Genomic DNA, 27,691 nt, shown 5'->3' with positions numbered 1-27,691 from the left:
GGCTTAGTCTGTAAAGCATCCGACCTCGGCTCAGGTCACGATCACCCGATTAGTGGGTTCAAGCCCCACGTCGGGCTCTGTGCTGACAGCTGGCTCAGAGCCTGGAGACTGCTTCAGATTCTGTGTCTCTCTCTGTCTCTGAGCCTCCCCTGCTCACGCTGTCTCTCTCTCTCTCAAAAATAAATAAAACATTAAAAAATTTTTTAGAATTGTTTCCTTGAGTAATACATGTTGAACTAAAGTCTCTATTACTCTATTCATCTACACATTAAAAAATATTTGTTGAGAGGCTACTATGTGTTGTGAACTTTTCTAGGCTCTCAAATTAACTGTGACTAAGACTAAAATCTTTGCTCTTGTTTAAAAAGTTCATATTCTGAGAGGGGGCGGGGAGACAAACAGCGAACCGGAAGCAAACAAGATGATTTTTGATGGTATGGAGATGCTGAATATTAATAATAAAATATTGGAAATAACCTATATCCCCACAGGGATAGACATAGGGGAGTTAGGTAATCTATGAGATAGGAGCTTGATGGAGTGTTATAATGCCATTAAATTCATAATTACAACATGAAAAAACACTTAGCTTATAATAAAAAGGTCAAATTTAAAATCGTACGTGCACTTTGTTTAGGACTATGTAAAATACCCATACTTTGATGCATATAGACAAAGACTGGAAGATCCCTGAAGGAAAAGCTGTTGTGTTTAATTTTTGGAGTGGTTGAATTATGGGGTCTAAGGGCTATTGGTTTCGTTTTGTTTTCTTACATGTTAATCGCGTTGTTAAAAGCAGACACGGGCATCTACAGCATTTTCATGGGACTTACCTTTGCGTAAGGCTTTAGAATTCACTGAGACACGTAACGGGTTTAGAATAAAACTTGGATTACTTCAGTGTGAAGTAAGGCAATAAAACGAGGACTAACAGTTTGACTCCACAGAGCTTAGGGATTTCAAGGAATGACGAGGCTGCTACCACGAAGCCAGAAGCAGACCGACGTAAGCACATGACCTACGCGGCGCGGAATAATGACGTCTTGCTCGAGGCGGGAACTGACGTCACTTTCGGTGCGGCTGCTTCCGGTCCGCGTCAGGGAGGTTCTTGCGGCAACAGCGGACTCCGGGCAGGTGTTGGCGCGCCGTGTGGTGAATTTTTTGGGAGTCGGCCTCCCTGCTCCCGGCGTCATGGCCACCGACTCGTGGGCCCTGGCAGTGGACGAGCAGGAAGCGGCTGTCAAGTCGGTCAGTGGCTTTAGCTTTCGCGGGGCGAACGTAGCAGGGCCCCGAGCGGACCCTGATGCAAGCCCCGGGAGCTGCCCGGGCTGGGCAGGCTTGTGGCCCACACCTTCCTAGACTTTGCTGCAGGGAATCCCGGAGCCCTGATTTGAGCCTAGGGTGATAGAGACCAGCCTTGAGCTTGTACTTTTCATCTGGGCCAGTTCAAGACTTTTTTGTTCTGTAACAAATTTGTTCCCGCTTTGTATGTTTTCTTTCCTTGTATTGCACCTCCTCAGTGGGGATTGTAGAGACAGGAAAATTTACATGCTGATTCTCTCTTTCATCTGTTTTCTGAGTGAATCGGTGCTAAACGCTTTTTTTTTGGGGGGGGGGGAGGATTTGTGCTTAGCACAGTTGACATTTGGTAGCTTTTTGCCGGATAACAGATTCAGGTTTAGATTTAGTGTTTCAGTCTACTGTAAATGTTGGCGGGAGGGACTACAAATTGCTTCTTTGATGTTTAAAAGGCATGTTTAGTTTTACATCCTGGTTCTTTGATAAATGAATATCCATTCAAGTGTAAGGTAGTTAGAGTGTAAACTGGCTTTCTGTTCTTATATGTAAGTGTAGTTTAGTGATAGTTCACTATTGATTTTAATAGTTTTTGTTTGTTTGGTCGTCTGAAGTCTTACATAACTTTTTAATGCCTAAGTTAACATTTCTTCTGCAGTCATCCTTGACTGCATTGGGAGGATTGTCAGTTTGTCAGCAAATATTGTGGGCTAACTCCAGTGGAATACAGGAAGAATCTTTACAGTCTACTTGGGAAGGCAAGAATGTGGGAAGTGCCTTGAAAATGGTAAGAATAATGTGATAAGTGATATCTGAAGAGAGAGGATATTTATGAATAGGCAATAGGGAGATGGCTTGTGAAGAAGTTTACATTTCATATGATTAATAGAGAATGAGTCACGTAAGATAGAGGTGAATGATGTTTCAAGAGAAAATGCACAGAAGTGTTAGACTTGTCTAGAGAGCAAGAATCAGAACTCATTTTTGCTGCAGCCTAAGTTTTTGCGTTGTAGTAGAAGCTGTACAGAAAATATAGAGTGTACTTTGCAACCTTAACGAGAACTTCAAGAGGAGATACTTAGTCGGTTTGGGGATTTTTTTTAATTTCTGAGAGAGAGAGAGACAGCGTGAGCAGGGGAGGTTCAGAGAGAGGGAGACACAGAATCTGAAACAGGCTCCAGGCTCTGAGCTGGCTGTCAGCACAGAGCCCGACATGGAGCTCGAACCCATGAACCGTGAGATCATGACCTGAGCTGAAGTTGGATGCTTAGCCGACTGAGCCACCCAGGCACCCCAGTTTGGGGATTTTTTAGGAGAATACTGACCAGATTAGATCTGAGAGCTGGCAAGATTTATTGAATACAGAGAATGTTAGGAATAATGTCTACAGGAAAGGCAGTCAGTGTGGAAGTTATTCTAATAGATCAGAGAGGGTGTTTGTTGTTGGGTGGTGGAAGTGAGAATGAAGAGATGAGAATGAAGAGATGGATTCAAGAGATAATTGTGGTATAATGTGCAGGATTTAGGAAAAAGGCAAAGGTTGCTGTTTGCAGGCGGGATCCCACAAGTGGTATTAGTAAAATGCTAATGGGACTAGGGAAGTGGGAAGATGGGCAGATTTGATTTGGAGGTCTCTGAATTTTAGACAAGGATGACATCTTGGTAAGTACCTGTGTTGGGAGTCCCCAAGAATTATCTAGGTTCAGTGATTTCCTGGGAGAACTCATGGGACCCAGCACATAACTGTACTCTCAGCTATGATTTATCACACCTCTCCTTGTGGATTTACACACTCAGCTTAATTAAAGTCCTACACCAGCTGATTGTAACAACACATGTGACGTATTGTCAGGGAAGCTCATTAGAGACTCACTTCTCAGGGCTCTTATCGGAGAGCTGCTACAAAGTCACCCTCTGCTTAGCATGTTCCAAAATTCCAGACTTCCAGAAGGAAAGCAGGTGTTTAACAAATGTTTTTACAGTTTAGGCACAGCAAACCCCTCAGCGGTTCTGAGAATGGTGGGACCCCTTCTGAAGTCCAAGTTCCCAGTTGCCAACCAGGGGCCAACCTTGCAAGCTGGTTTTTCTAAGGATAGGAAACTGTTAACTGTGTTAACTATTTTCTGCAGAGCATCCATCTCACATTTGGAAATGTGGCATTGGAGTTCAGGAGAAGAATCAGGGCAAGTAATGAAACAATATAGGGGCGCTTGGGTGGCTCAGTTGGTTGTACATCTGACTCTGGATGTTGGCTCAGGTTGTAGTTTCATGGTTCATGAAATCGAGTCCCTCATCATGCTCTGTGCTGACCGTGTGGAGCCTGCTTGGGATTCTCTCCTTCTTTCTCTCTGCCCCTCTCTGCTCACACTGTCTCTCTCACTCTGAAAATAAATAAACATTAAAAAAATAATAAAATGTTAAAAACAAAACTGGCTATTATCAATGAAGAAATCAGAGTATTACACAGGATAAGGTTCTGACACTACAGCACTTAAAATCTGCTTCACACAAGATCCTTTCTAAAAGATAGTTACTGAGAACTTTTTTCAGATTTTTTTTTTTAATGTTTATTATTCTGAGAGAGAATGGAAACAGTGGAAGTTGGGGCGGGGGGTGCAGAGAGAGAGGGAGAGACACTCCCAAGCAGGCTCTGCACTGTTGGCACAGCCCTACTTGGGCAAGACCTGAGCCAAAATTGAGAGTTGGACGCTTAACTACCTGAGCCACCCAGGCACCCCTCAAAATTTTTTTAAACCCGTGACTCTAATCTAGCGGTGATATTATGAATATTGTACATATAGACCTAAACATACTTGGTATCTAGTTTTAACCACTCTACTTCTCAGAAGATTGATGTCAATAAATGTATTAAAATATTGCTTCCTAATAGCTGGGGAAGACCCTCTCCCCCTTTTTTTATTTTCCATGTAGACTTGTGTGTCTTAGCTTAATAACTAATTCATAGTATTAGGTTATATGGCTGTGCTCTCAAGTGTACAGGTAGTAAACGGAAATGATCAAAGATGTACCTTCAGAGTCTTTCTCACATATAAAAATGGATTTGGAGGAAAAAGAGAGTTATGTCAGGAAGTTTAGTTTGGATGTAATTTTAGGAGCCCTGATAAAAGATTCTGAGAGTTTGAATTAGTAGAAAGGGCCTGATGCCAGTTCATTCATCACTGTCCTCTCTTTCAACACAAATGGCTTCCTTTGCTGCCTCTTTTGGCCATATCACCAGTATAATTTCTATCCTTCTCTTCCCCTGATCAACCAAAAACAAAAAAACAAAGGCAACCCTACGAATCTTTTAGAGGCATAATTTGACCCTTTTGTGATTAGAATTGTCATAGAGGTTTATCTTGAAGCCTTTCTGAAGTGTCTTTGAGTGCCAGAGAGTTCACCTCTTCACAATCAGGGACTCTGGGACTGATAGAAGTTTAGCCATCCTTCAGAAGCAACTCTTTTTATTTATTTATTTATTTTTTAACGTTTTTAATTAATTTTTGAGAGACAGAGAATGAGCGGGGGAAGGACAGAGAGAGAAGGAGACACAGAATCCGGAACAGGCTCCAGGCTCTGAGCTGTCAGCATAGAACCCCATGTGGGGCCCGAACCCATAAACCAGGAGATCATGACCTGAGCTGAAATCAGATGCTTAACCAACTGAGTCGCCCAGGCACCCCCAAGAGCTACTCTTAATTTGGATAGGGAAGGGATTTATAACTGAAAGCCTATGTCCAGGGTCAAGGACACTACCTTCTGTGAGATGCATAATTAATAATCAGAAGGTTCCTCGCTGAAGATTAATTCAGAATGAAGAAGAATGGAGTTGATTGGCTTGCCTCTTTCCCATGGTGGAGTTACCTCTCTCAAGATAAGAATACTAATCTGCTAGTAGTGTTGCCCTTGAATGCAGCTGAATAAATGCTGACAAATTCCTAGATCTGTCTATCCCCTAAGCATGTCATCCTTTGTTACCACATCTGTCAAACAAGTTACAGTAGATTTGGTTAATTTTTTTTTTCATCAGTTAGGCTTAGAGACCACTCTAATCAACTTGGTTGAATTAGGTACAACAGACTGTCTTATTTGTGTTTTTCAGCCCATCCCAAGAGTAGTCCGTTAGTCCTTGTGAATCCCTGTGTATTCAGCCTAAAAATGAGGGTTAATCAGTGGATAAGTTCTAGTATAAAACACCTCTATTAGGTACCAACCTTCCCATTGACCTTCAGGGAAAGGGTGTCCACCTCTAGTAGTGTGTTGGTTTGATTTTTCTCTTCAAGACCTGGTTTCTAAAGAGATCAGATAAATATTTCTACTGTGTGAGGGTGGATTTCCAAAGACCATGAGCAGGGTCAGTTGAGGGGAAGGAGACTGGAGGAGGAAATATTTCTCAGTGCCCTCAAGAAACAGTGGTGGCCACCATAAGGATAATGAATGATTGCATCAGTTCAGGGATTTCTTTGGGGACAGGGCTGGGGGTCTAGGGCTTGATTTGGGGTACTCCTCACAACCTGACTACACACCTTTATGATACCGTCTCTAGATCACAAGCTTACTCTTAACAACACCTTGAATATGGGAAAATAGTTCCGGTTAGATTAGAGACTTCATTACTAATGTATAAATTACTGCTCTGCTTGCACTTTTTTTTTTTTTTAAATGTTTTATTTATTTCTAGGAGAGAGAGAGAGACAGCATGAGCAGGGGGAGGGTCAGAGAGAGAGGGAGTCACAGACTCTGAAACAGGCTCCAGGCTCTGAGCTGGCAGTCAGCACAGAGCCCGACGCGGGGCTCGAACCCATGAACCGCGAGATCATGACCCAAGCGAAAGTCGGACGCTTAACCGACTAAGCCACCCAGGCGCCCCATCTGCTTGCACTTTCATCTGCAACTTAGTAAGCAAGTTTGCATTGACCAGGACTAAAGGTTATTGACCAAAATCAATAAAAAAACTTCTGTTCAATTTTCTGAAATAGTTTAAATCGGGACCATGAATTTGTTCTTTGATCATAATAAATAATTTTTTTACCTAACTTATAGTGGAGGTGGTTGATAAGACCAGAAAGATGGCTATACTTTATTTGCTTAGTGTTGCATGAATATAGTGTGGTTTCAGGACTAACAAGAATATTGAAATATTTAGATGATACTGTTTTTTTTTTTTTTTTTTTTTTAAGTTACTGTATTTTTGAGAGAGAGAGAGATCTCAGGGGAGGACACAGAGGAAGGGAGAGATAGAATTCCAAGCAGGCCCCACACTGTCAGCGTGGAGCCCAACGGGTGGCTTGAACTCACTTGTGAGATCATGACCTCAGCCAAAATTGAGAGGCAAACACTTAACTGACTGAATCACCCAGGTGCCCCTAGATGGAATTGTTCTTCACTGTATCTGGAAGGGAACTGTGTGTGTGCCATTGAAAGGCTATCACAGGTATTTAATGAAGGTTAGATGTTCTAGAAGGAGCATAAGTTGGCAGAAAATTAGAGGTTTGAGACTGTTGTCAAACTTTTTTTCCCCAACTGCTATGTTTAGTTCTCCCTTTTTAAGGTTCTTGAAGATGCCCGAAATGATGTCTTCACCCAAGCTTTTAGGAATCCTGCTTCAGCAGGACAACCCCCTGAGTAAAGGTGCTGAACTAGTTCTGCTGGATTTTCACTGAGAACTTCTCTTTGGCTCAAGGGACTTCCTTTGATTGGGTCCTCTGCTTAACTCTGTTTCCTTTTATTCCCATTCAGATGAGTAATTTGCAAATCAAGGAAGAAAAAGTCAAACCAGATACCAATGGTGAGTCACCTGTAACTGTTAGCTCTTCTGCTTTGCAGTAGTAGCTGTAGTGTGAAAAGGAGCTTTCATGTAGTGTAGTATTTGGCAAATGACAGTGCCATATTTGAGAGCCAGTAAATTTGGCTTTGTTACTGAAGAGGATACATTAGTTTCCCAGATTTTTAAATTTTTAAATGTTTTTTTATTTATTTCTGAGTGAAAAAGACAGTGTAAGCAGGGGAGAGTCAGAGAGAGATAGAGACACAGAATCTGAAACAGGCTCCAGGCTCTGAGCTGGCTGTCAGCACAGAGCCCAACGCGGGGCTCAAACCCACTGACTGTGAGATCATGACCTGAGCCAAAGTCAGATGCTTAACTGACTGAGCCACCCAGGCGCCCCAGTTTTCCAGATTTTATTTAGTCTCTAACTCCTGCCACTGTTCACTTGATCGTGTTTCTTTAAATTTTGTATTTAATTTTTGAAAAGTTAATCTGGGTTCAGAACTCTGAGTATAAACAGGTGAAAGGCTTCCTTTCTGTTATGGACTGTCATTTACGCAGTTCTCACTCTCTGTCTTTATTAGTTTGCTAGGCTGCCATGCCAGGTATCACAAAGTGAATAGTTTAAGCAACCAAAGTTTACTGTCTCCTGGTTCTTGAGGCCAGAAGTCTCAGACCAAGATGTCAGAAAGCCTTCCTTCTGAAGGCTTCAGATCTTACGTTCAAGTCTTTAATACATCTTGAGTTAATTTTTGTGTGTGGTTAAGGCAGTGATCCAGTTCTGTTCTTTTACATGTGGCTGTCCAGTTTTCCCATCACCATTTATTGAAGAGGCTGTTCTTTCTCTGTTGGTATATTCTTGAGTCTTTTGTCATAAATTAATTGACCTTATAGGTGTGGGTTTCTTTCTGAGCTCTCTGTTGTGTTCCATTGATCTATGGTGTCTGTTGTTACGTAAGTGCCATACTGTTTTAATTATATAGCTTTGTAATGTAGTTTGAAATCAGGGAGCATGATGCCTCCAGCTTTATCTTTCTTTCTCAGGATTGCTTTGAGGAAAAAATAAATGATGGGTTGCTTTGGCCAGTTTGGGGTCTTTTTGTGGTTCTGTACAAATTTAAAAATTGTTCTGTTTCTGTGAAGAATGCTGTTGGAATTTTGATAGGAAGTGCATTGATTCATGTTTTGGTAATAATGGATGTTTTAACAGTACTCTTCCAATCCATGAGCAAGGAAAACCTTCCTATTATTTGTGTTTTTACTTTCAGTAATGTCTTATGATGTTTTGTACACAGGTCTTCCACCTCCTTGGTTAAATTTATTCCTAGGCATTTCTTTTTATCATGTCATCTGCAGATATTGACAGTTTTACTTCTTCCTTTGAATTTGGATGCCTTTTATTTCTTTTTCTTGTATCCGTCTACACTTAATATAATTATTGATATGGTAAGTTTAGTAAAGTACTTTTACATTTTGATTTGTTTGTCTCTCATAGCTTCTCTTCCTCTTTTGCTGCCTTGAATATCTTAGAATTCCACTGTAATTTATCTATTGGCATTTTAGCTATACTCTGCATTTTTTATGAGCGTTATAAAGTTTTCTTCATTTAAATCTTGCATATTTTTTGTTAATTTTTATTTCTTCGTGAAGTATTTCATCTTTTTAGTTGCTGTTATAAATGGGATCTTTTTCTTTTCTTTTTTTTGTTGTTGTTGTTTTATTTATTTCTGAGAGAGACAGCATGCGAAGGGGAGGGTCAGAGAGAGAGGGAGACACAGAATCCGAAACAGGCTCTGAGCTAGCTGTCAGCACAGAGCCCGACATGGGGCCCGAACCCACAAACCGTGAGATCATGACCTGAGCTGAAGTCGGACGCTTAACCGACTGAGCCACTCAGGCGCTTTTTCAATTATATGTCTGTATTTATGAAAACTACCGATTTCTGTTTATTTTATACCTAGCTTTTTTGTTTTTTGCTAAGGTATGTTTTTTTTAGGTTTTTTTTTTTGTTTGTTTTGAGAGAGAGAGAACGAGTGAGGGAGAGAGAGGGAGGGAGAGAATGAGAGTGAGAGTGAGAGAGAGAGAGAGAGAGAGAGAGAGAGAGAGAGAGAATCCCAAGCAGTCTCCATGCTGAGGAGGGCTTGATCCCATGACCCTGGATCATGACCTGAGCCGAAATCAAGAGTTGGATGCTTAACCGACTGAGCCACCCAGGCACCCCTGTAGTCATTTTTAAGTTGATACTTAGTCCTGCAAGTTTACCATCTTGTAATCTACCAAAAGTGACCATTTTACTCTTGCTTTTAATACCTGTGTTTTCTTACATCTCATTGTGTTTGCTAATAGTATATTTTAAGATAGGATAAGCAAGTCAGAGGTGACATATTCTAATCTACTGTGAAGTCAGTCAACATTCCTAGAAAGTTGAAATTTTCTTATGTGCTTTCTAGGATTAAAAAACCCATTAAACATAAAGAAATGCCAAATATTTACATTTTGATCACCTGAGTAAGATTTAGTTTTTACGTTGTCACACCTTGGGGGTGGGTTTGAAATTTACCTTCTTACTATGACAGCTGTTTTCTTTTGTAGGTGTTATTAAAACCAGTGCCACTGCAGAGAAAACAGATGAAGAAGAAAAAGGTAATTACTCTTTAAAACTTTGTAGCAAGAAATAAAATATGACCCAAGATTTGCCTTTCTGGCGCCAGAGGCACTAGATCAAGGACATGAGGAGGAAATACAAAGGAGATTGAGAAGAAGCAGTCAGTGAGATAGAAGGAGACTGAAAGGGAGTGGTATCCGTTTCTTTAAAAATTTATTTTGAGGGGCGCCTGGGTGGCTTAGTCGGTTAAGCGTCCGACTTTTGCTTAGGTCATGATCTCGCGGTTCGTGGGTTCGGGTCCCACGTTGGGCTCTGTGCTGACTGCCAGCTCAGAGCCTGGAGCCTATTTCAGAGTCTGTATCTCCCTCCCTCTCTGACCCTCCCCTGCTCACGCTGTCTCTCTCTCTCTCTCCTAGAAATAAATTAAAATATTAAAATAAAAATTTATTTTGAGAGAGAGAGAGACAGGGAAAGAGAGAGAGAATCCCAAGCAGGCTTCACAGTGTCAGCGCAGAGCCTGATGTGGGGCTTATTCTCACAGACCGTGAGATCATGACCTGAGCTGAAGTCAAGAGTCTGACCCTTAACCGACTGAGCCACCCAGGCTCCCCCTCAAGAGAGTGGTATCCAGAAACCAGAAGAAGAAAGTGTTTCAAAAGTAGTAGTCAAATATAGGTAATAAGTTGATTCAGAAGATATAAAAATTGGGGGTACCTGGGTGGCTCAGTTTGTTAAGGGTCCGACTTCTGCTTAGGGTGTGATCTCCTGATTTGTGAGTTAGAGCCCCGTGTCAGGCTTTGTGCTGACAGCCTGAAGCCTGCTTCGAATTCTGTGTCTCCCTCTCTCTTTGCCCCTCCCCCACTCCCTTTCTCACTCTCGCTCTTTCAAAAATAAATAAACATTAAAAGAAAAAAAGTGTTAAAACATGTTACCATGCTTGGGGGGATGTTCTAGTGGAGTGGGAAACTGATCATGCAAAGCAGAGTCAGCGTCAGGAGAAATATCCTTATGGAGAAGAGGGGCTGGGACCTGTTATACCAGTGGAGGGATTCGCCTGAGGAGCACAGGTTACCAGAGGGAATGTAGAGAACATGGGCGCACATGCAGGTAGATGTATAGGAGTGTCACGACAGCATGGGGAAGTGCTTCTGATCATTGGTACTTCTCCATGAAAGAAGATGCAGGGTCATCAGATGAGTGAGGATGTGAAGGGATTAGAAGTTTGAGAAGAGAGAAGGAGGTGGAAGTAGAAGTCCAAGAAGAGTGAATGAGTGGAGAATAGAAGTATGATGATGAAGAGGGCAGCTCTTTCCTTTTGGGTCTACCAGTCACCATTCTAAAGGGAGACCCGTGGGAGTGACCATTGTTCTCCAGCCTCACCTGGCCGCCCAGATGCTGGTGCAGAGACAGGCAGAGAGATTTCATGAGGGTGGTTTTGCCAAAGGAGCATGAAGACAATCTGCTGGTTTCTTCCGGACAGAGGACAGAGCTGCCCAGTCCTTACTCAACAAGCTGATCAGAAGCAACCTTGTCGATAACACGAACCAAGTGGAAGTCCTGCAGCGGGACCCCAATTCCCCGCTCTACTCAGTGAAGTCCTTTGAGGAGCTTCGGCTGTGAGTATTTGTTCTTTGAACAGCTGTTCCTTGCCAGGCCCCTTTTTTTTTTTTTTTTTTAATAAAACTAGCATCTCTGAGATCGTTTGGGAATTTTACTTTTTACTTTTATTTTTAAGAATCTTAATGTATTTGCTTCTTTGACTAATAATTCACATAACTCCAAAGTCAGAAAGTGTGAGTCTTGGCTGCCCAGTTCCCCTCCTCTTGGGAGGGATTTTTAAATGCCACAAATTTATTCATCATAGCTGAAAGTCTTTTTTCTTTTATGCTCTTAGAACTTTCAATAAAATATTGGCTGACAGGTGATTTCTGGATGTCAGGAACATTTCTTATTAGGTAAGCCTTTTGTTAGACTATAGGGTTTACGGTTAAGAACAGTTTGTCTGCTTTTATATAATCGATCAAAAGAATCTGTGCAGGATTTCCAGTACCTACGGTGGAAAGCAGCCTTCAATATTCCAGAATGCAAAAAAAAAACCCAAACACCAAAAAATCCAATACCCAGAATTAAGCTGTAAGGGAACACATTCATGTCATTGTGCTAAGAATGACTTCTAATATCTCTTTATTTTAAAGATAGAATTATGGAGGGTCATACCAATTTTTTTGCTTCCTTTAATATATTAGTAAAGAAATGTTTATGAATCATTGGTTTATGTACCTGCTACTGTGCTGGGTATTATGAGTACCACAAGACATAACTACCATTCCTGCTGCCTGCCAGGACACGAATCATAGACAGGAAGTAGCTGGTGAATAAGAAAGTGGTGGAATTACCTTTATCAGCCAAATCTATAGTATGCCCACTCTGGGCCAGTAGGGGCCACATTCCTGCCACCTATTACCACTGCTTTAGAGTAGGAGACACTTAAAATATGCGCCCTAACTTAAACCAAATCAAGTCATTAATGAGGTGACAGTTAAGAACAGGTTTTTTAAAGCACTTTTTTTTTTTTTTTTTAATGTTTTAAGGAAATTATCCTTTTCTGTGTATTTCTTCCATCGGGGGCTTCATCAGCAATTCTGCCATCTCTGCTTCTATTCATAAACTATTCCTCTCAGCTAGATGGGCTCTTTCATTTCCTGAAGTGACAATTTTGCTTCTCCAGGTATACATGGTTTTTAAACTCCCGTTCATTTAAAGGACTTGCGCTCTCAGTCCAACCAGTAATGAATTGTCCTCTCTGAAAAATCAAGTTCCCTCTGATTTAGTAGTTGTTGGCTAGAGGAAACAAAGAATAAAACCTAAGTTGCCTAATATAATACACTTGGTTTATTTTTACTTAAAGATTTTGAATTAATCTGCAAAATAAAAGGAAAATAATGAACCACTGGAAGTTCTTAGATCATTTGAATCTTCATTCAGTTGTAACTTTGTTTCCTTAGCAACCAAACCACAATCTGCTGAGCTTCATAGCCTTTTCTTCTAAACAGAAGACACCAAAGATTATGCTTTCAGATATCTTTGTGTCTGGGAACCAACATATGCCAGACGAATTTGCCTTTTAGAGAGCCTGTTATCTCCAGGGAAGGCCTGCAGAACAGAAGGCTTGACTTGGTTTGACTCTTCTTTACAAACAGTCTGGTGGGATTTTTGTAGAGCACCCTGTCAGTGTAGAGGTAGCACAGAGGTTATTCTAAATGCAAAGAAAAAGCACCTTTAATTTGTACTTGTTGTACTTGTTGTGTAGCCACTTATATAAGCTGGTGCTTTCCTATGCTGGATTTTGAGTAAACGTAATTACTAAATATAAGCATATGTGAAGTTCAGTATGGTAATTGAACACTCCTATTTACTGTGGATCAGCTACAGAAACTGGCTAAATCAGTTCTCTTACCTCTTCATTGTCCTGTGTATTTGCATAGCTGGCTTTGGAAAGGACCTGGAATACAAAATGACTGTGGTTCAATTTAACATCTGCATTGAGAAAATAAAACTGAATCCTGTTCTCTAAAGGGACTTCTGTATCTTAGTAATACAGTAAGCAGTGTTTTTTTTTAGGTATTCCTTTTATAAATCATTGATGCAAATTATAAAATTTATACAAATTAATAAATACCACTCTTGCAGTATCCAGGAAACATTTGTCATCCAGGACCAATCATATTTGTGGGTCTGCTGAAAGCATGAATTTCTCCAAGAAAGAAAACTTGTCTGTATTCTATGAATTGTGTAATAATTGCAGATTAAGATTTAGGAGAGAAGGATGGTTGTTTGGTTTCATTTATGTTTTTTAAGGCATAGGAAAATATGTCTGACAGAGATAGGAAGTAGTATTCTTTGCTAGGTAGAGGGAAAGACATACTGGCCTTTAAAACAATTTGAACTAGGAATCCATCCTTTCTCTTCGTGGCCTCCTAGGAAACCACAGCTTCTCCAGGGAGTCTATGCCATGGGCTTCAATCGACCATCCAAGATACAAGAGAATGCGTTACCCATGATGCTTGCTGAGCCGTGAGTATGCAGACCCCAAGTGCACCTCTTCAGAATTTGGTTTAATGTCTTACACCAATAACTTACTGTTCTTGAGAACAAGATGAGGCGTTTGGGACAACATGTTTCCTTCAGGGAAACAGTTTGAGCAGGTACAGAGAGAATCAGCTGGAATTTGGTACGGCTTCTGCCTTTCCCACTTAATAAAAACTGATGGGGGTGCTTGGCTGGCTCAGTCGGTAGAGCATGCGACTTTTGATCTCGGGGTTGTGTGTTCAAGCTCACATTGGTTTGTAGAGATTACTTAAAAAAAAAATACAAATCTTTAAAATGAAAAACTGATAAAAGTAATGTTATTCTATGCATTTTTAAAAAGTGAGTTTTTTTTTTTTTTTTTTAAATGTTTTATTTATTTATTTCTAGGAGAGAGAGAGACAGCATGAGCAGGGGAGGGTCAGAGAGAGAGGGAGTCACAGACTCTGAAACAGGCTCCAGGCTCTGAGCTGGCAGTCAGCACAGAGCCCGACGCGGGGCTCGAACCCATGAACCGCGAGATCATGACCTGAGTGAAAGTCGGACGCTTAACCGACTAAGCCACCCGGGCGCCCCTAAAAAAAAGTGAGTTTTTAAAATAGGACATTTTTGGCTCAGTTGGTTAAGCATCTGATTTCAGCTCAGGTCATGATCTCACAGTTTGAGCCCTGAGTCAGGCTCTGTGCTAACAGCTCAGAGCCTGGAGCCTGCTTCAGATTCTGTGTCTCCTTCTTTCTCTGCCCCTCCCCTCTTGTACTCTGTCTTTCTCTGTCTCTCAGAAATGAATAAATGTTTAAAAAAAATTTTTTTAAATAGGAAAAATTTTTGAAACTTCCAAAAAAAGGTATAAAGAACAATACCTAGGACATCTGTAATCCTATTTTGTCAAGAAATAAAACATTGTTAATCTGGTTGACAGTGGAAGACCCCATGCACCCCTGTCCATTCACATCCCCCTCCTCAAGTCAAGTAGTGTCATCCTGAAATGGATCATCATTCTCTTTTATTTTTTTATACCTTTACTACACATCTACATGTTCCTAAGAATCTAAAGACTTGTTTACATATTTTAATCTGTAGATAATTGGTATACTTTATGGAGCAACCTTTCCATTCAACTCTATTAATTTTTCTTGTTTAATGACAAAAATTCCACCTATTTCCATGACTGAGTTACATGAAGTAAAATGTGAAAGTTCCCTCGAAAGCATCTGCCTGACTTGGTGTCTTGCATTTTCATAAAGAAAGGAAAAGGGAAGGGGCGCCTGGGTGGCTCAATAGGTTAAGCGTACGACTTCAGCTCAGAGCATGACCCCACAGTTTGTGGTTTCGAGCCCTGCATCTGGCTCTGTGCTGACAGCCTGCTCCAGATCTTTGGATTCTGTGTCTCCCTCTCTCTCTGCCTCTCCCCCGCTGGTGCTCGTGCTCTCTCAAAAATTAACATTATTAAAAAAAAAGAAGAAGAAGAAGGAAAAAGGGAACACACGGGGAGCTGAGTCCTGGAGACACAGCTTGGCAGAAAATGTCTTCAGGGATTTTCCTTGGCATAGATTTTTCTCTGCAGTGTTAATTTCCATGGGGCCCCTGGGGTACAAAACTAGGTCACTCTAGCTGTGCTGGAGTCTAGAGTGAGGGTTCTTGGTGTGAACCCATCTAAAAGAATCATTTTTTTCCATTAATATTTAAGCAGTTTTTGTAACATCATATAAAAAATTTATCATTGTGCTCAATGCAGAAAACCTGGATTAAAGGAAGAATACTGTTTTCCTACCATCCTGAAAGAACATTCTGATACTTCATTGTATTTAACCAGTATTCTTTTCCTTTCTGTTCCTGATCCAGCCCACAGAACCTGATAGCCCAGTCTCAGTCTGGCACTGGTAAAACAGCCGCCTTCGTCCTGGCCATGCTCAGCCGAGTGGAACCAGCAGAGAGATACCCCCAGGTGAGGGCTGGGGGATCCTGAGGGCCTGGATCGCCTGCCCTGGGGAAGACCGTGGTATCTGATGGGCGGTTAATGAGGGCGCCCCTAAAGGGGTCTGAAGTTTCCTGGGCCTGAGGCTGTGGATCTGGCAGAGCAGGTTCATGCACTAGGCCACAGCCCAGATAGAATTCATTCAGAAACAGCAGCTTTGAACAATGGCTTCCAAAGGCATCCTCCCAGCCAGGGCTCCTTGCTGAAGGCTTGGGTCTACAGCTGAAGAGTGGGCCTGGTTGGAGAGGCTGTGGTTCCCTGCACTTTTAAGTGGTAATAAGATCAGGGGTGACTGGGTGGCTTGGTCGTTTAACCATCAACTCCTGATTTTGGCTCAGGTCATGGTCTCATAGTTCATGAGATCAGGGCCCAAGTTGGGCTCTGTGCTGACATCATAGAGTCTGCTTGGGATTCTTTCTCTCTCATAGATAAATAAAACATTAAAAAAAGTGATAATAAGATCAGCATACTTGTTGCATTAGAGCCTGTTGTCTTTTACTAAAAGACTCTTAAACTCAACCTTTATGATCTCCTTGTTCAGTGTTTGTGCCTCTCCCCAACATACGAGCTGGCTCTTCAAACGGGAAAAGTGATTGAGCAGATGGGCAAATTTCATCCAGAACTAAAGCTTGCTTATGCTGTTCGAGGCAATAAATGTGAGTATAAAGGGGTGAGACCTAAGCAGTGAGCAGGATAGGGTAGTTGGGTGTTTGAATTTTGAAGATGTGATGACAATACTAAACTTTCTGGACTTTAGGACCCACTGCATTGCTTTCAGCAAATCTACTTTAAACTTGCTATATTTAACAGTCCTTTCTACCCTTAAGAGATTTTTGAGTTGTTAAAAAAAAAAAAAATCTTTGTATGGGTCATGGAGCTCTTAAAGTCTGTCATTCTTTACTGAGAAAACAGGGTTTTGAATTCAGCATCCAGAGTTCTGGATGCTGCTTACTAACAAAGGATTAGTAGCTCTAGAATGGCAGGTTGGGGCTGTATCCCTTTGTTTGAAAACAAGCCTAGCTTTAGTAAGAGTAAACTAGGAGCAGATAAGACCAGATAACTTGGTCTTATCAAAACCAGAAATTTTTCCATCAATAATTTCGCATGTGTTCTATGGAATGTAATGTAGAGAATATGGACCAAAATGGGGAGGAGGGTCAGGTAGAACATGGTCGTTAGGAAGCTATCAGAGTAGGGGGTGCCTGGTTGGCTCAGTTGGTTCAGTGTCTGACTCTTGATATCAGCTCAGGTCTTGATCTCAGGGTCATGAGTTCAAGCTCCATGCTGGGCGTGAAGCCTACAAAAAGGAAAGTTATCAGAGTATATAAAACAATTGAGTAAGAAAAAAGTAGGCAGTCTGATAGGAAAATGGACGAGTCCCAGTTGAACAGTTCCTGCACAAAAGAAGGGAATTCTGATGGCCAGTAAATATGAAAAGATGATAAATCTCATTTGTCATCAGGGAAATTTAAACTAAAACCACTAAGTGCCTTGCAGATGGGCAAAAACGAAGTTTGACAATGCCAAGTGTTGATGGAGATGAACAAGAACTGGCATGCCCAGGGCGCCTGGGTAGTTTAGTCAGTTGAGTGTCCAACTCTTGATTTCAGCTCAGGTCATGATCTCATGGTTCGTGGGATCGAACCCTGCACTGACAACAAAGAGCCTGCTTGGGAATCTCTCCTCTCCCCTCCACGTGAGCGCTTGCACACACTCTCTGTAAATAAATTTAAAAAACAAAAACAAAACCAGAATGCCCATATACTTCTGGTGGGGAGTATACACTAGTAGAGTTTCTTTCTGGAAGCAATTTGGCATTACTTAGAAAAACTAAAGACAGATAATTCCTTTGACCCAGCAGTTTATAAGTACCTAGAGCACTGGTTCTCATATGTTCTTAAACATTACTGAGGATCCTAAAGCGTTTTTCTTTATACAGGTTTTATCTATAGATATTTGCCATAGTAAAAGCTAAAATTGAGAAATTTCTGAAAGTATTTATTTTAGAAGAATATGAAGAAAATCTGGCTTTTCCAGTAATTTTAGAAACTCTTTGTTTGAATGCTACACCAAAACTTAACAAGCAGTAATTAAGAGTTAGTTTCAGTGTGAATCTGAAGTCATACTATTGAATTTTTCATACTGTTACATTAAAATACCTTGGTCATTTGGAGGTGCCTGGGTGGCTCAGTTAAACGTCCAACTTCGACTCAGGTCATGATCTTGCATTTCACGGGTTTGAGCCCCACGTCAGGCTCTGTGCTGACAGCTCAAAGCCTGGAGCCTGCTTTGGATTCTGTGTCTCCCTCTCTCTCTGACCTTATCCTAATTGCACTCTGTCTCTCTCTCTTTCTCAAAAATAAATAAACATTAAAAAAAAATACCTTGGTCATTTGGAAAGTACTGTCTTACTGAGTAACACTGATCTTCCAAATGTTGAGAGATATCGTTTTACAGACTTTAAGTTACCTGCACTTATATTACCACCAAATTCATCAGAGGAATGTATACACATTAAGAAACTCAGGGGTGCCTGGGTGGCTCAGTCGGTTGAGTGTCCAACTTCGGCTCAGGTCATGATCTCATGGTTTGTGGGTTCGAGCCCCGCATTGGGCTCTGTGCTGACAGCTAGCTTGGAGCCTGGAGCCTGCCTCAGATTCTGTGTCTCCCTTTCTCTCTGACCCTCCCCTGCTCATGCTCTCTCTCTCTTTCTCTCTCTCTCTCAGATATAAATAAAACATTTTAAAAAATTTAAAAAAAAAGAAACTCAAACTTAGGGCCACAAACAAGTCTTCCAAAACTCTAATACTAATTTTCTCTTGAAAGCTTAAATGTTACTGTGGCAGCAAATACCATGGATTGTTTTCATTGAAGAGACAGACTTACTTTGTTCATTTTCAAGAAAGTGTATATCAAATTGCCAATTTCATTTTTTTCTAGTTTGTCAGTTAACAGAGAGAAATGTCTAGTTCGGTTCACCACTTAATCACGAAAGAGCTTTTCTTAGAGAAAACCATCATGCTTCAACATGCAGCAAAATTACTTTACCCAAAGGTTACTAGATTGATTATTTTTGTGTGTGTTTATTTGGTGCCTTAATTTGGTAGGTACATTTAAGTGATGTATACCAGAATTTTGTGACAACATATATTTTCTCTAGATTGCTTTGTAATAATGTGTGACTTCACTGTGTGTGAAGGATTAATATATTAACTTTATTTAATATATTATTTCTTAAAAGTTCAATTTTGACTTCTGGGCAGTGAACATTGAGAACTACAGTGTGTTTCAGTTAATCCCAAAATTTTCCAATGGATAATTGGATAATTGATGAATTTTTTTAAGTTAATTTATTTTGAGAGATTGTGTGGAGAGGGTAGGGAGGGTGGGGAGGGTGGGGAGGGGCAGGGAGACAGAATTGCAACCAAGCTCTGTGCTGTCAGTGCAGAGCTGGACACAGGCTCAATCTCACAAACCAAGAGATCATGACCTGAGCTGAAATCAAAGAGTTGGAAGCTTAACTGACTGAGCCACTCAGGCTCACCAACTGATGAATTTCTAACAAAAGTCCTTTCTCCTCAAACTGTAAATTTTGTTTTTGTTTTTATTTTTTTTTTAAGTAGGCTTCCCACCCAGCATGGAGCCCAGTATGGGACTTGAACTCCACCTTGAGATCAAGACTTGAGCTAAGATCATGAGTCAGATTCTTAAGCAACTAAGCCACCCAGGCACCCCTAAATTTTGCTTTTAAAATAGTTAACACATTCGCATGTTTTAAATTGAAAGGATATGTGGTAGAAACTTTCTTTCATGCCCCCAACCACCTAGTTCTCCTTCCTAAATTTAGGCACTCAGTACTAATCAGTTTCCCACGTGGCACACCAGAGATACTTTCTGTGGCTGCAGGCGCATAGTGTGTATGTGTGGGTGTATAAATATGTAACATGTATATTCACACACATGTACATTTATCATATGTATTCTTTTTTGCTTTTGTTATACAAACTGCTCTGCAACTTTTTTTCAAATTTAATAATGTATTTTGGAGATTATTCCCTGTCAGTTCCTAAGCAGTTTTATACTTCGATTGGCAACATCCATTGGGTGTATCATATTTTGCTTAATTTTTGATGCACGCATATCCTTGCATATATGTTATTTCACACGTTAATACACATACAGGATAAATTCCTAACAGCGGAAGTATTGGTCACAGGCTCTGTGTGTTAACAATTTTGATAGATGGTTGTATTAGTTTCAACTTCCACCAGCTGTAATTTGAAAGTAATGTTTTTTGAGTCAGAATTTGTACTTAGGAAAACTATCTACTGGCCAGAATGTCTAACAAAACAAAAACTCATTGGGCCAGGATCCTGGGAGTAAAAACTACCAATTTAAGAGAAAATCTGTGACTGTGAGTAAATGTATGACATGAAATGAGTAAGAGTAATGCTGAGGAGAATGAGGGGGGTGATGTTGAACATAGGAAGGAGGAGGAATGAGAAATGACTCTTACTGAGGGGTCACTGCATAGGATTTAATCCTGACCACAGTGCAGTGAGATAGGTGCCACTGTGCATGCTTTACAGTGGCAGAACCCAAGACTTTTGGATAACAGTTCTGTGTTTTGACATCTGGAGTTAACTAGTTTTATTAACTCTGAAAGATGGGCAAGGCTTTGATTTCCAAAGCTGATTTTGCCATGGAAATACCCACAGAAAACATTTTGTCTCCACAGTGGAAAGAGGTCAGAAGATCAGTGAACATATTGTCATTGGCACCCCTGGGACTGTTCTGGACTGGTGCGCCAAGCTCAAGTTCATAGACCCTAAGAAGATCAAGGTGTTTGTTCTGGATGAGGCTGACGTGATGATAGCTACTCAGGGCCACCAAGACCAGAGCATCCGCATCCAGAGGTAGGAACTCTTGAGCCAAGAGGAACGCCTCAGCCTCCTGATCTGCAGCATCTTCTCCTTTTACTTCAAACACTTCTTCTTGCTCCTTTACTCTAGTACTTCCAGAAGCCTTTGTTTGATGGGCCATTTGCTCATGAGCGCTGACCACGGGTTGAGGAAGGAGTCTTAGGGAATCGAACACCAGCCCCGTCCCTGCCCCATGGCTGCTCTTGCCTCCTCCCTGCTCTTCTCCTCCCCCACTTAGCCTCTTTCCCAGGCGTGGAGAGCATCCAGGCCCGGGGCGGCTGTCTCTGTTCCTTCCAGGGAAAGACTCGGGGTCATGCCACATGCCTGGGTCTTCCCTTGCAGGATGCTGCCCAGGAACTGCCAGATGCTGCTTTTCTCTGCCACCTTTGAAGACTCTGTGTGGAAATTTGCCCAGAAAGTGGTCCCAGACCCAAACATTATCAAACTGAAGCGCGAGGAGGAGACCTTGGACACCATCAAGCAGTATTACGTCCTGTGCAATAACAGAGATGAGAAGTTCCAGGCCTTGTGTAACCTGTATGGGGCCATCACCATTGCTCAGGCCATGATCTTCTGCCATGTGAGTAGCAGTGGCAGCAGCAGGCCTGCGGGGGGAGGAGCTCCACTGGAGGGTGTGTGTGGCCCTCCCTCTCAGCCCGCTTCACCTCAGTGCTGAGGAGGACTGGGTGTCCTTGTGACCGGAAAGAAACGGTTTGTGAAGTTATAATATACAGTTTCTTCTTCATATCCTGAATTATACTTGGCTTCAAAATAGAGTCCCTAGGAGTGCCTGGCGGCTTAATCGGTAAAACATTCAACTATTGATCATAGGGTTGTGAGTTCAAGCCCCACCTTTGGTCTACAGCTTACTTAAAAAGTAAAGACCCTATTATTTATAGTTGATATATTATTAGAAAACCCAAGAGAATCAATTGATATTTATAGGAAAAATAAGAAACTAAACAAGTTGGCTAGTTCCAAAACCAATATAAGTTGATTTCCAGTCTCAAACAGCAAACACTTAAAAATGGAAGGCTAATAACTGATCACTTGTTTATAATTCAAGAATTTAAAATGCAAATGCACAGGTAGGTCAGTCCCTTTACTTTTTGCTTTGCATACGGTAACACAGTAATTTAACAATAAAAAACTTCCTGTTCTTGTGTCAAAAAAAATGGAAGGCTAGATCCCACTGATAATACCAAAAAAAAAAAAAAAAATCAGGAATAAGTATTTAAGATACTTGAAGAAAACTTCAAAAATGCTGGTAAGGGGGGGTGCCTGGGTGGCTTGGTCGGTTAAGCGTCTGACTTTGGCTCAGGTCATGATTTCACAGTCTGTGGTTTTGAGCTTCACATCAGGCTCTGTACTGACAGCACAGAGCCTGGAGCCTGCTTCAGATTCTGTGTCTCGCTCTCTCTCTGCCCCTCCCCTGCTTGCTCTCTGTCTCTCAAAATAAAATAAAGACATAAAAAAAATTTTTTTTAAATGCTGGTAAGGGAGGGACGTCTGGATGACTCTGTTGTTTAAGTGTCCAACTCTTGATTTTGGCTCAAGTCATGATTCTAGTGTCATAGGATGGAGCCCCGTGTTGGGCTCTGCACTAAGTGTGGAACCTGCTTGGGATTCATTCTCTCTCTGTCTCTAATTCTCCCTCCCTTTCTGTCCCTCCCTCCCTCCCTCTCATCCCCTCTCTCCTGCTTGTGCATTCTCTCTCTCTAAAAATAAATAAAATGAAAAACATTGTTTTTTAATTCTGGTAAGGGATATTAGAAAAAGACAACTCTTGGGGAGCCTGGATGGCTCAGTTGGTTAAGCGTCCGACTTCGGCTTAGGTCATGATCAGACGGTTCGTGGGTTTGAGTCCCGGGTCGGGCTCTGTGCTGACGGCTAGCTCAGAGCCTGGAACCTGTTTCAGATTCTGTGTCTCCCTCTGTGTCTGACCTTCCCCTGCTCACGCTGCCATCTCTCTCTCTCAGAAGAAAAAAAAGACAGCTCTTACTCTGTTGTTGGAAGACTTGTAATTTAACTTTATTTTAATGTTTATTTATTTTGGGGGGAGAGAGAGAAAGAATGAGCGAGGGAGGGGCAGAGCGAGAGAGGGACACAGAATCTGAAGCAGACTCTAGGCTTCGAGCTATCACTACAGAGCCTGAAGCGGGGCTCCAACTCATGAGTCATGAGATCATGACTTGAGCCGAAGTCGAACTCTTAACCGACTGAGCCATCCAGTTGCACCGATACATTTTTTTATAGTGTTAACTTCAGATTGAAGCTTGCAAACCTCCATAAAAGATGAGGGAAAAAAGAAAATGAACACTTTTATACCTTTCACCTATTGTTAACATTTAGCCAGTTTGCTTTTCACCACATGCTCATGTGTATGTGATATACCTGTACTTTTTTTGTTTGTTTGTTTTGGTGAAGTATTTTATTTTATTTCTTAATGCTTATTACTGATTCAGAGAGACCGCGACAGAGCATGAGCAAGGGAGGGGCAGAGAGACAGGAGACATGGATCTGAAGCAGGTTCCAGGCTCTGAGCTGTCAGCACAGGGCCTGAAGCAGGACTCAAATTCACAAACCATGAGATCATGACCTTAGCCAACGTCAGACACTTAACCGACTGAGCCAGCGAGGTGCCCCTTTGGTGAAGTATGTATGTATTTATTTATGAGAGAGAGAGAGAGAGAGAGAGAGAGCGCGAGCACGAGGATGAGTAGGGGAGGGTCAGAGAGAGAGGGAGACACAGATTCCGAAACAAGCTCCAGGCTCTGAGCTAGCTGTCACTACAGAGCCCAACACAGGGCTCGAACCCACAAACCGTGAGATCGTGACCTGAGCTGAAGCCGGACGTTTAACTGACTGAGCCACCCAGGCGCCCTATGATTAAGTATTTTAAAGTTAGTTGTAGACCTAACAACAGTTCACACCTAAGTACTTTCTGAGAATGAGAAAGTACCTATGCCCAGTCCCTTTTAGCACACCTTTAACAATAATGTATATTATCTCCTATCTAGTCTGTTCATATTCCATTTTTCCCACTTGGACTAAAGATGTTCTTTATTGCTTTTGGTTGGTGTTGTTAAACCTAAGAGCCCATCAAAGATTGTTTCATTTGGTTGTCATGTGTCTTGAGACTCCTTTCCAGAATAGTTTCTCCACCTTTCTTGATGTGAACAACCTGAAGAGTCTAATAAGCAGGTTTGAGAATTTCTCTCCTTTTTCCCCCTCGTGATTATATGCAGGTTAAATATTTTTGTAAGATTAGGGGCACCTGGGTGGCTCAATCGGTTGAGCGTCCGACTTCGGCTCTGTGATGACGGCTAGCTCAGAGCCTGGAGCCTGTTTTAGATTCTGTGTCTCCCTCTCTCTCTGACCCTCCCCTGCTCATGCTCTGTCTCTCTCTCAGTAATAAATTTTTAAAAATTTTTTTAAAAAATAATAAAACATAAATATTTTTGTAAGATTAATATCCAGGTGACATTGTTACTTCCTGTCACAGCACATCTGGTTAACAATTTTAGGAAGTCTACCCTCAGCTGCTAAATTTCAGATAGAGTCTTCCAGATCAAAAATACTCTCTTTAGATACCTTCATTTCTCAAATGTTTCCTGCTTTCCAGACCCGCAAAACAGCTAGTTGGCTGGCAGCAGAGCTCTCCAAAGAAGGCCACCAGGTGGCTCTGCTGAGCGGCGAAATGATGGTGGAGCAGAGGGCTGCCGTGATCGAGCGCTTCCGCGAGGGCAAAGAGAAGGTGCTGGTGACCACCAACGTGTGTGCCCGCGGTGAGCAGAGAACGTGCCCGTTCGCCGGGTTCCGGGTGGCAAGAGCAATCCTCCTCTCCTCTCCTCAGATGGTTCGGGGGAGGGCAGCTGGTGTTGGTGCTAACACTGTTTTCTGGGAGAGGCTGGATGCCCCCAGCAGATAGGAGCTCACAGAAGCCAGGAGTCCTGCTGTGGTGGAAGGAAACAGGCAGTGACTGGTCCAGAGTGACTGGCGCCTGCTCTCCTGGGCCCATCCCTCCCCCCCCGGGAGGTTTCAGCTGCATCTCCAGACACTCGTATCTACCAGAGGCCCTTCTAGTGATGTCGTAATTTTGTTAGCACCTGCCGGAGTTCTGTCTTTCCCTCTGGATTCTGCTGCGTGCCCCGGGTCCCCGAATCCCAGAGCTGGCCTGCCCCAGACTCTTCCCTGCACCTGATGCTGGTGTGTGCCGGCCTCGCTTGCTTGGCAGTGGGTTTCGTCTCCCGTCCTGACTCCACTTCTCTTTCGTGCAGGTATTGATGTTGAACAGGTATCTGTCGTCATCAACTTTGACCTTCCCGTGGACAAGGATGGGAACCCGGACAACGAGACCTACCTGCACCGGATCGGGCGCACGGGCCGCTTTGGCAAGAGGGGCCTGGCAGTGAACATGGTCGACAGCAAACACAGCATGAACATCCTGAACAGAATCCAGGAGCATTTTAGTGAGTGCCTGGGAGTGCCCCCCTCCCCCCCCCCCCCCCCCCCCGGGCCAGGGCCCTTTCCTTAGAGGGGCAGGTCCAAGGGAGAGGGGAGGAAGGGTAGGTTCTCCTGGGGCCCCCTCGAGAGGCCTTCTTCCTTGTCACGTCCCCCTCCTTGCCTACACTATGGAAGTTCTCAGAGAGCACACCTGGTGAGTTCGGGTCAGGGACTCGAATGAGAGTTTCCCCTTGGCCAGGCTTGAAGGGCCTAGGGCTCTGTCCCACGCTCGGGCACCGGAAGCCTCTGGGGTTATGTGAAAGTTGGCTGTGGCCAGAGGCACGGCATGTGGGCAGAAAGCTGTGTGTCCCCTCCTTCGCTGCTGTGCTGACCCTTTCCTAGATGTGTGTCTCCCTGGTAGCCCCATGTTGATGCCTATATGAATTTTTTTTCCAGATAAGAAAATAGAAAGATTGGACACGGATGATTTGGATGAGATTGAGAAAATAGCCAACTGAGAAGCTCCATCAGTCACCAGTGCCCACCCCCGGTGCTCCCCCTGCACGGGAGACTAGTGCTTTCACGGCACAGGCCTCGACAGTCACTATAAAGACAAAGGCAGAAGAGAGAGAAACTACCTACCTCATTTTAAATTATGTTTGGACTTGACAAAATGATTGGGGAAGGTAGAAGGAAAATTTTGCATTTTGGAAAATTTAGTTCTCTCCCCACACCTCCCCCCCTGCCTCCCCCCCCTGCCCTTTTAAACCATGGTTTTCCCACCTTATAATAATCTGGTCGCTGTTGATAATGGCTGAGCCTAGGACTCCCTGCTTGCTGCTTGTTTTGTTGTGGGGGGTTAGGATGTATTTCCAGCCCCTGAAGAAATGGTCGGTGTAGGTGCAGGAGAGGCTCAGCAGTACAGGCACGGAGGCCCCACTGCATGGATGGAGTGTGGGGAGCAGCAGCAGGAAGACCTGGGAGCTTTCCCCCTTCTCTGTCCCTGACCGGACACCAGCCACCAGTGTCTCCGGCCCTTGAGGCTGTTTTCCTTCTCTTAAATCCAGAGATGTTCCGGCTGACCCCTTTTACCCCTGTTCTCAGTGCCAGGATGTCCCTGTTTCTCTCTGGGTGAGCACACTGGCTACTTTTGTAAACCTCTGATTTGAAACAATCTTCAGGGGATTTGGTCTGGCAGGGGTAGATGAATCCTTTGAGAATCTGGGACTTCCTTTTCCTGCGGTTGCTGTGTCTGCTCAGGCACTGGGAGTCCGTCATGGCAGCCGGGGGGAGACTGGGTGAGTTTCTGACACACAACTGGCCAAGTGAGTTGGCTCTTTTCTGTGAGTGTCACACTATGCCTGGAGATGAGCAGCAGAATTTGGAAAGGAAGTTATGACCAACTTAAAACTCTGTGCTCTTTCTTTAATCATAATGGTGGACCTATTGGTTACTTTAATTCATACATCACATATATGAGTAGGGACAGAGAAATTCGAGCTATACCCATCATTATGTTAAGAAATTTTAAAGTAATTATGAAAGGCTTTGCTAATCATGATTTGTTTTTATTTGTTTTTTTTCTGCTTAATACACTAATATATACTCATTAAAAAAGGTGTGTGTGTGTGTGTGTATGTATGTCTGTGTGTGTATACACATATATAAAGTGTGAGTGCTCTCTGTCTCCACCTCTCTGGAACCCCCATTGCTAGCATATTGGTCAACATTCAATTATTTCCTTCTTTTTTTGCATATCCACTTAAAAAAAATTTTTTTAACATTTATTTATTTTTGAGAGACAGAGCATGAGTGGGAGAAGGGCAGAGAGAGAGGAAGACACAGAATCGAAAGCAGGCTCCAGGCTGTGAGCTGTCAGCTGAGAGCCCAGCACAGGGCTTGAACCCACAAATTGTGAGATCATGACCTGGGCTGAAGTCGGACATTTAACTGAATGAGCCACCCAGACGCCCCATCTTTTTTTTTTTTTTTTAATGTTTTTTTAAGAGAGAGCCTGAGTGCAGGTGGGGGAGGGGCAGAGAGAGAGAATCCCAAGCAGGCTCTGCACTATCAGCACAGCCTGATGCAGGGCTTGATCCCACGAACCATGAGATCATGACCTCAGCTTAAATCAAGAGTCAGACACTTATCTGACTCAGCCACCCAGGTGCCCATATCCACTTCTCTTCTACAAAAATGTGAGCATTCTATTTAGGCTCTTGTGCAGCCTGCCTCTTCACTTACCCGTATATGTTGGACATGTGACATGTGCTGCAAACAGATCTATCTAACTCGACGATGGTGTCATTAAGCATTAGCTGCCCTGGCATTTATTTCCTGGCTTCTCTAGTGACAGGCATGGCAGGCTTCCACCATGTTGTGCTGCCACGGTGCCACAGTGCCCAGCCTCGCTCACCTCTGCCTTGTGAAAGTTGCTGGGTCACCTATTTTCTTCCCTGCTTGTCAGTCCTCCGTATTCTCAGTTTTTACAAATTTGCCAGTCTGAATAGCAAAAAGAAATTACATTGTTGCTTTTTGTTGCTTTGTATTTAGTGAGGATTGACAAACGTTCAGTTTCTTGGGTATTTATCTTT

General features: G+C 42.6%; 2 protein-coding genes across 2 annotated transcripts in view; both read left to right on the top strand.

The window, feature by feature from the left end:
• Positions 1 to 26,718, top strand: part of LOC120224747 (ATP-dependent RNA helicase DDX19B) — a 64,652-nt gene extending 37,934 nt beyond the window's left edge. Inside the window, exon 13 of the transcript XR_005526653.1 lies at positions 25,784 to 26,718. The gene's annotated coding sequence lies outside the window, so the exon portion shown is untranslated. The remainder of the gene's footprint in view (positions 1 to 25,783) is intronic.
• Positions 1,087 to 26,652, top strand: LOC120224765 (ATP-dependent RNA helicase DDX19A). The gene is made up of 12 exons (XM_039223033.1): positions 1,087 to 1,248; positions 7,036 to 7,084; positions 9,656 to 9,706; positions 11,149 to 11,284; positions 13,650 to 13,742; positions 15,597 to 15,699; positions 16,271 to 16,385; positions 20,468 to 20,645; positions 20,994 to 21,231; positions 24,277 to 24,439; positions 24,932 to 25,123; positions 25,554 to 26,652. The coding sequence occupies exons 1-12, from the start codon at positions 1,192 to 1,194 to the stop codon at positions 25,613 to 25,615; spliced, it is 1,437 nt and encodes a 478-aa protein (XP_039078964.1). The 5' UTR covers positions 1,087 to 1,191; the 3' UTR covers positions 25,616 to 26,652.
• Positions 26,719 to 27,691: the final 973 nt, after the last annotated feature.

This window comes from Hyaena hyaena, unplaced genomic scaffold (assembly GCF_003009895.1).
Source record: "Hyaena hyaena isolate Hyena2069 unplaced genomic scaffold, ASM300989v1 scaffold_18, whole genome shotgun sequence".
Classification (NCBI taxonomy): Eukaryota; Metazoa; Chordata; class Mammalia; order Carnivora; family Hyaenidae; genus Hyaena; species Hyaena hyaena.
The sequence above is the reverse complement of the archived record's forward strand: the minus strand, read 5'-3'. Positions and strand labels throughout refer to the sequence as shown.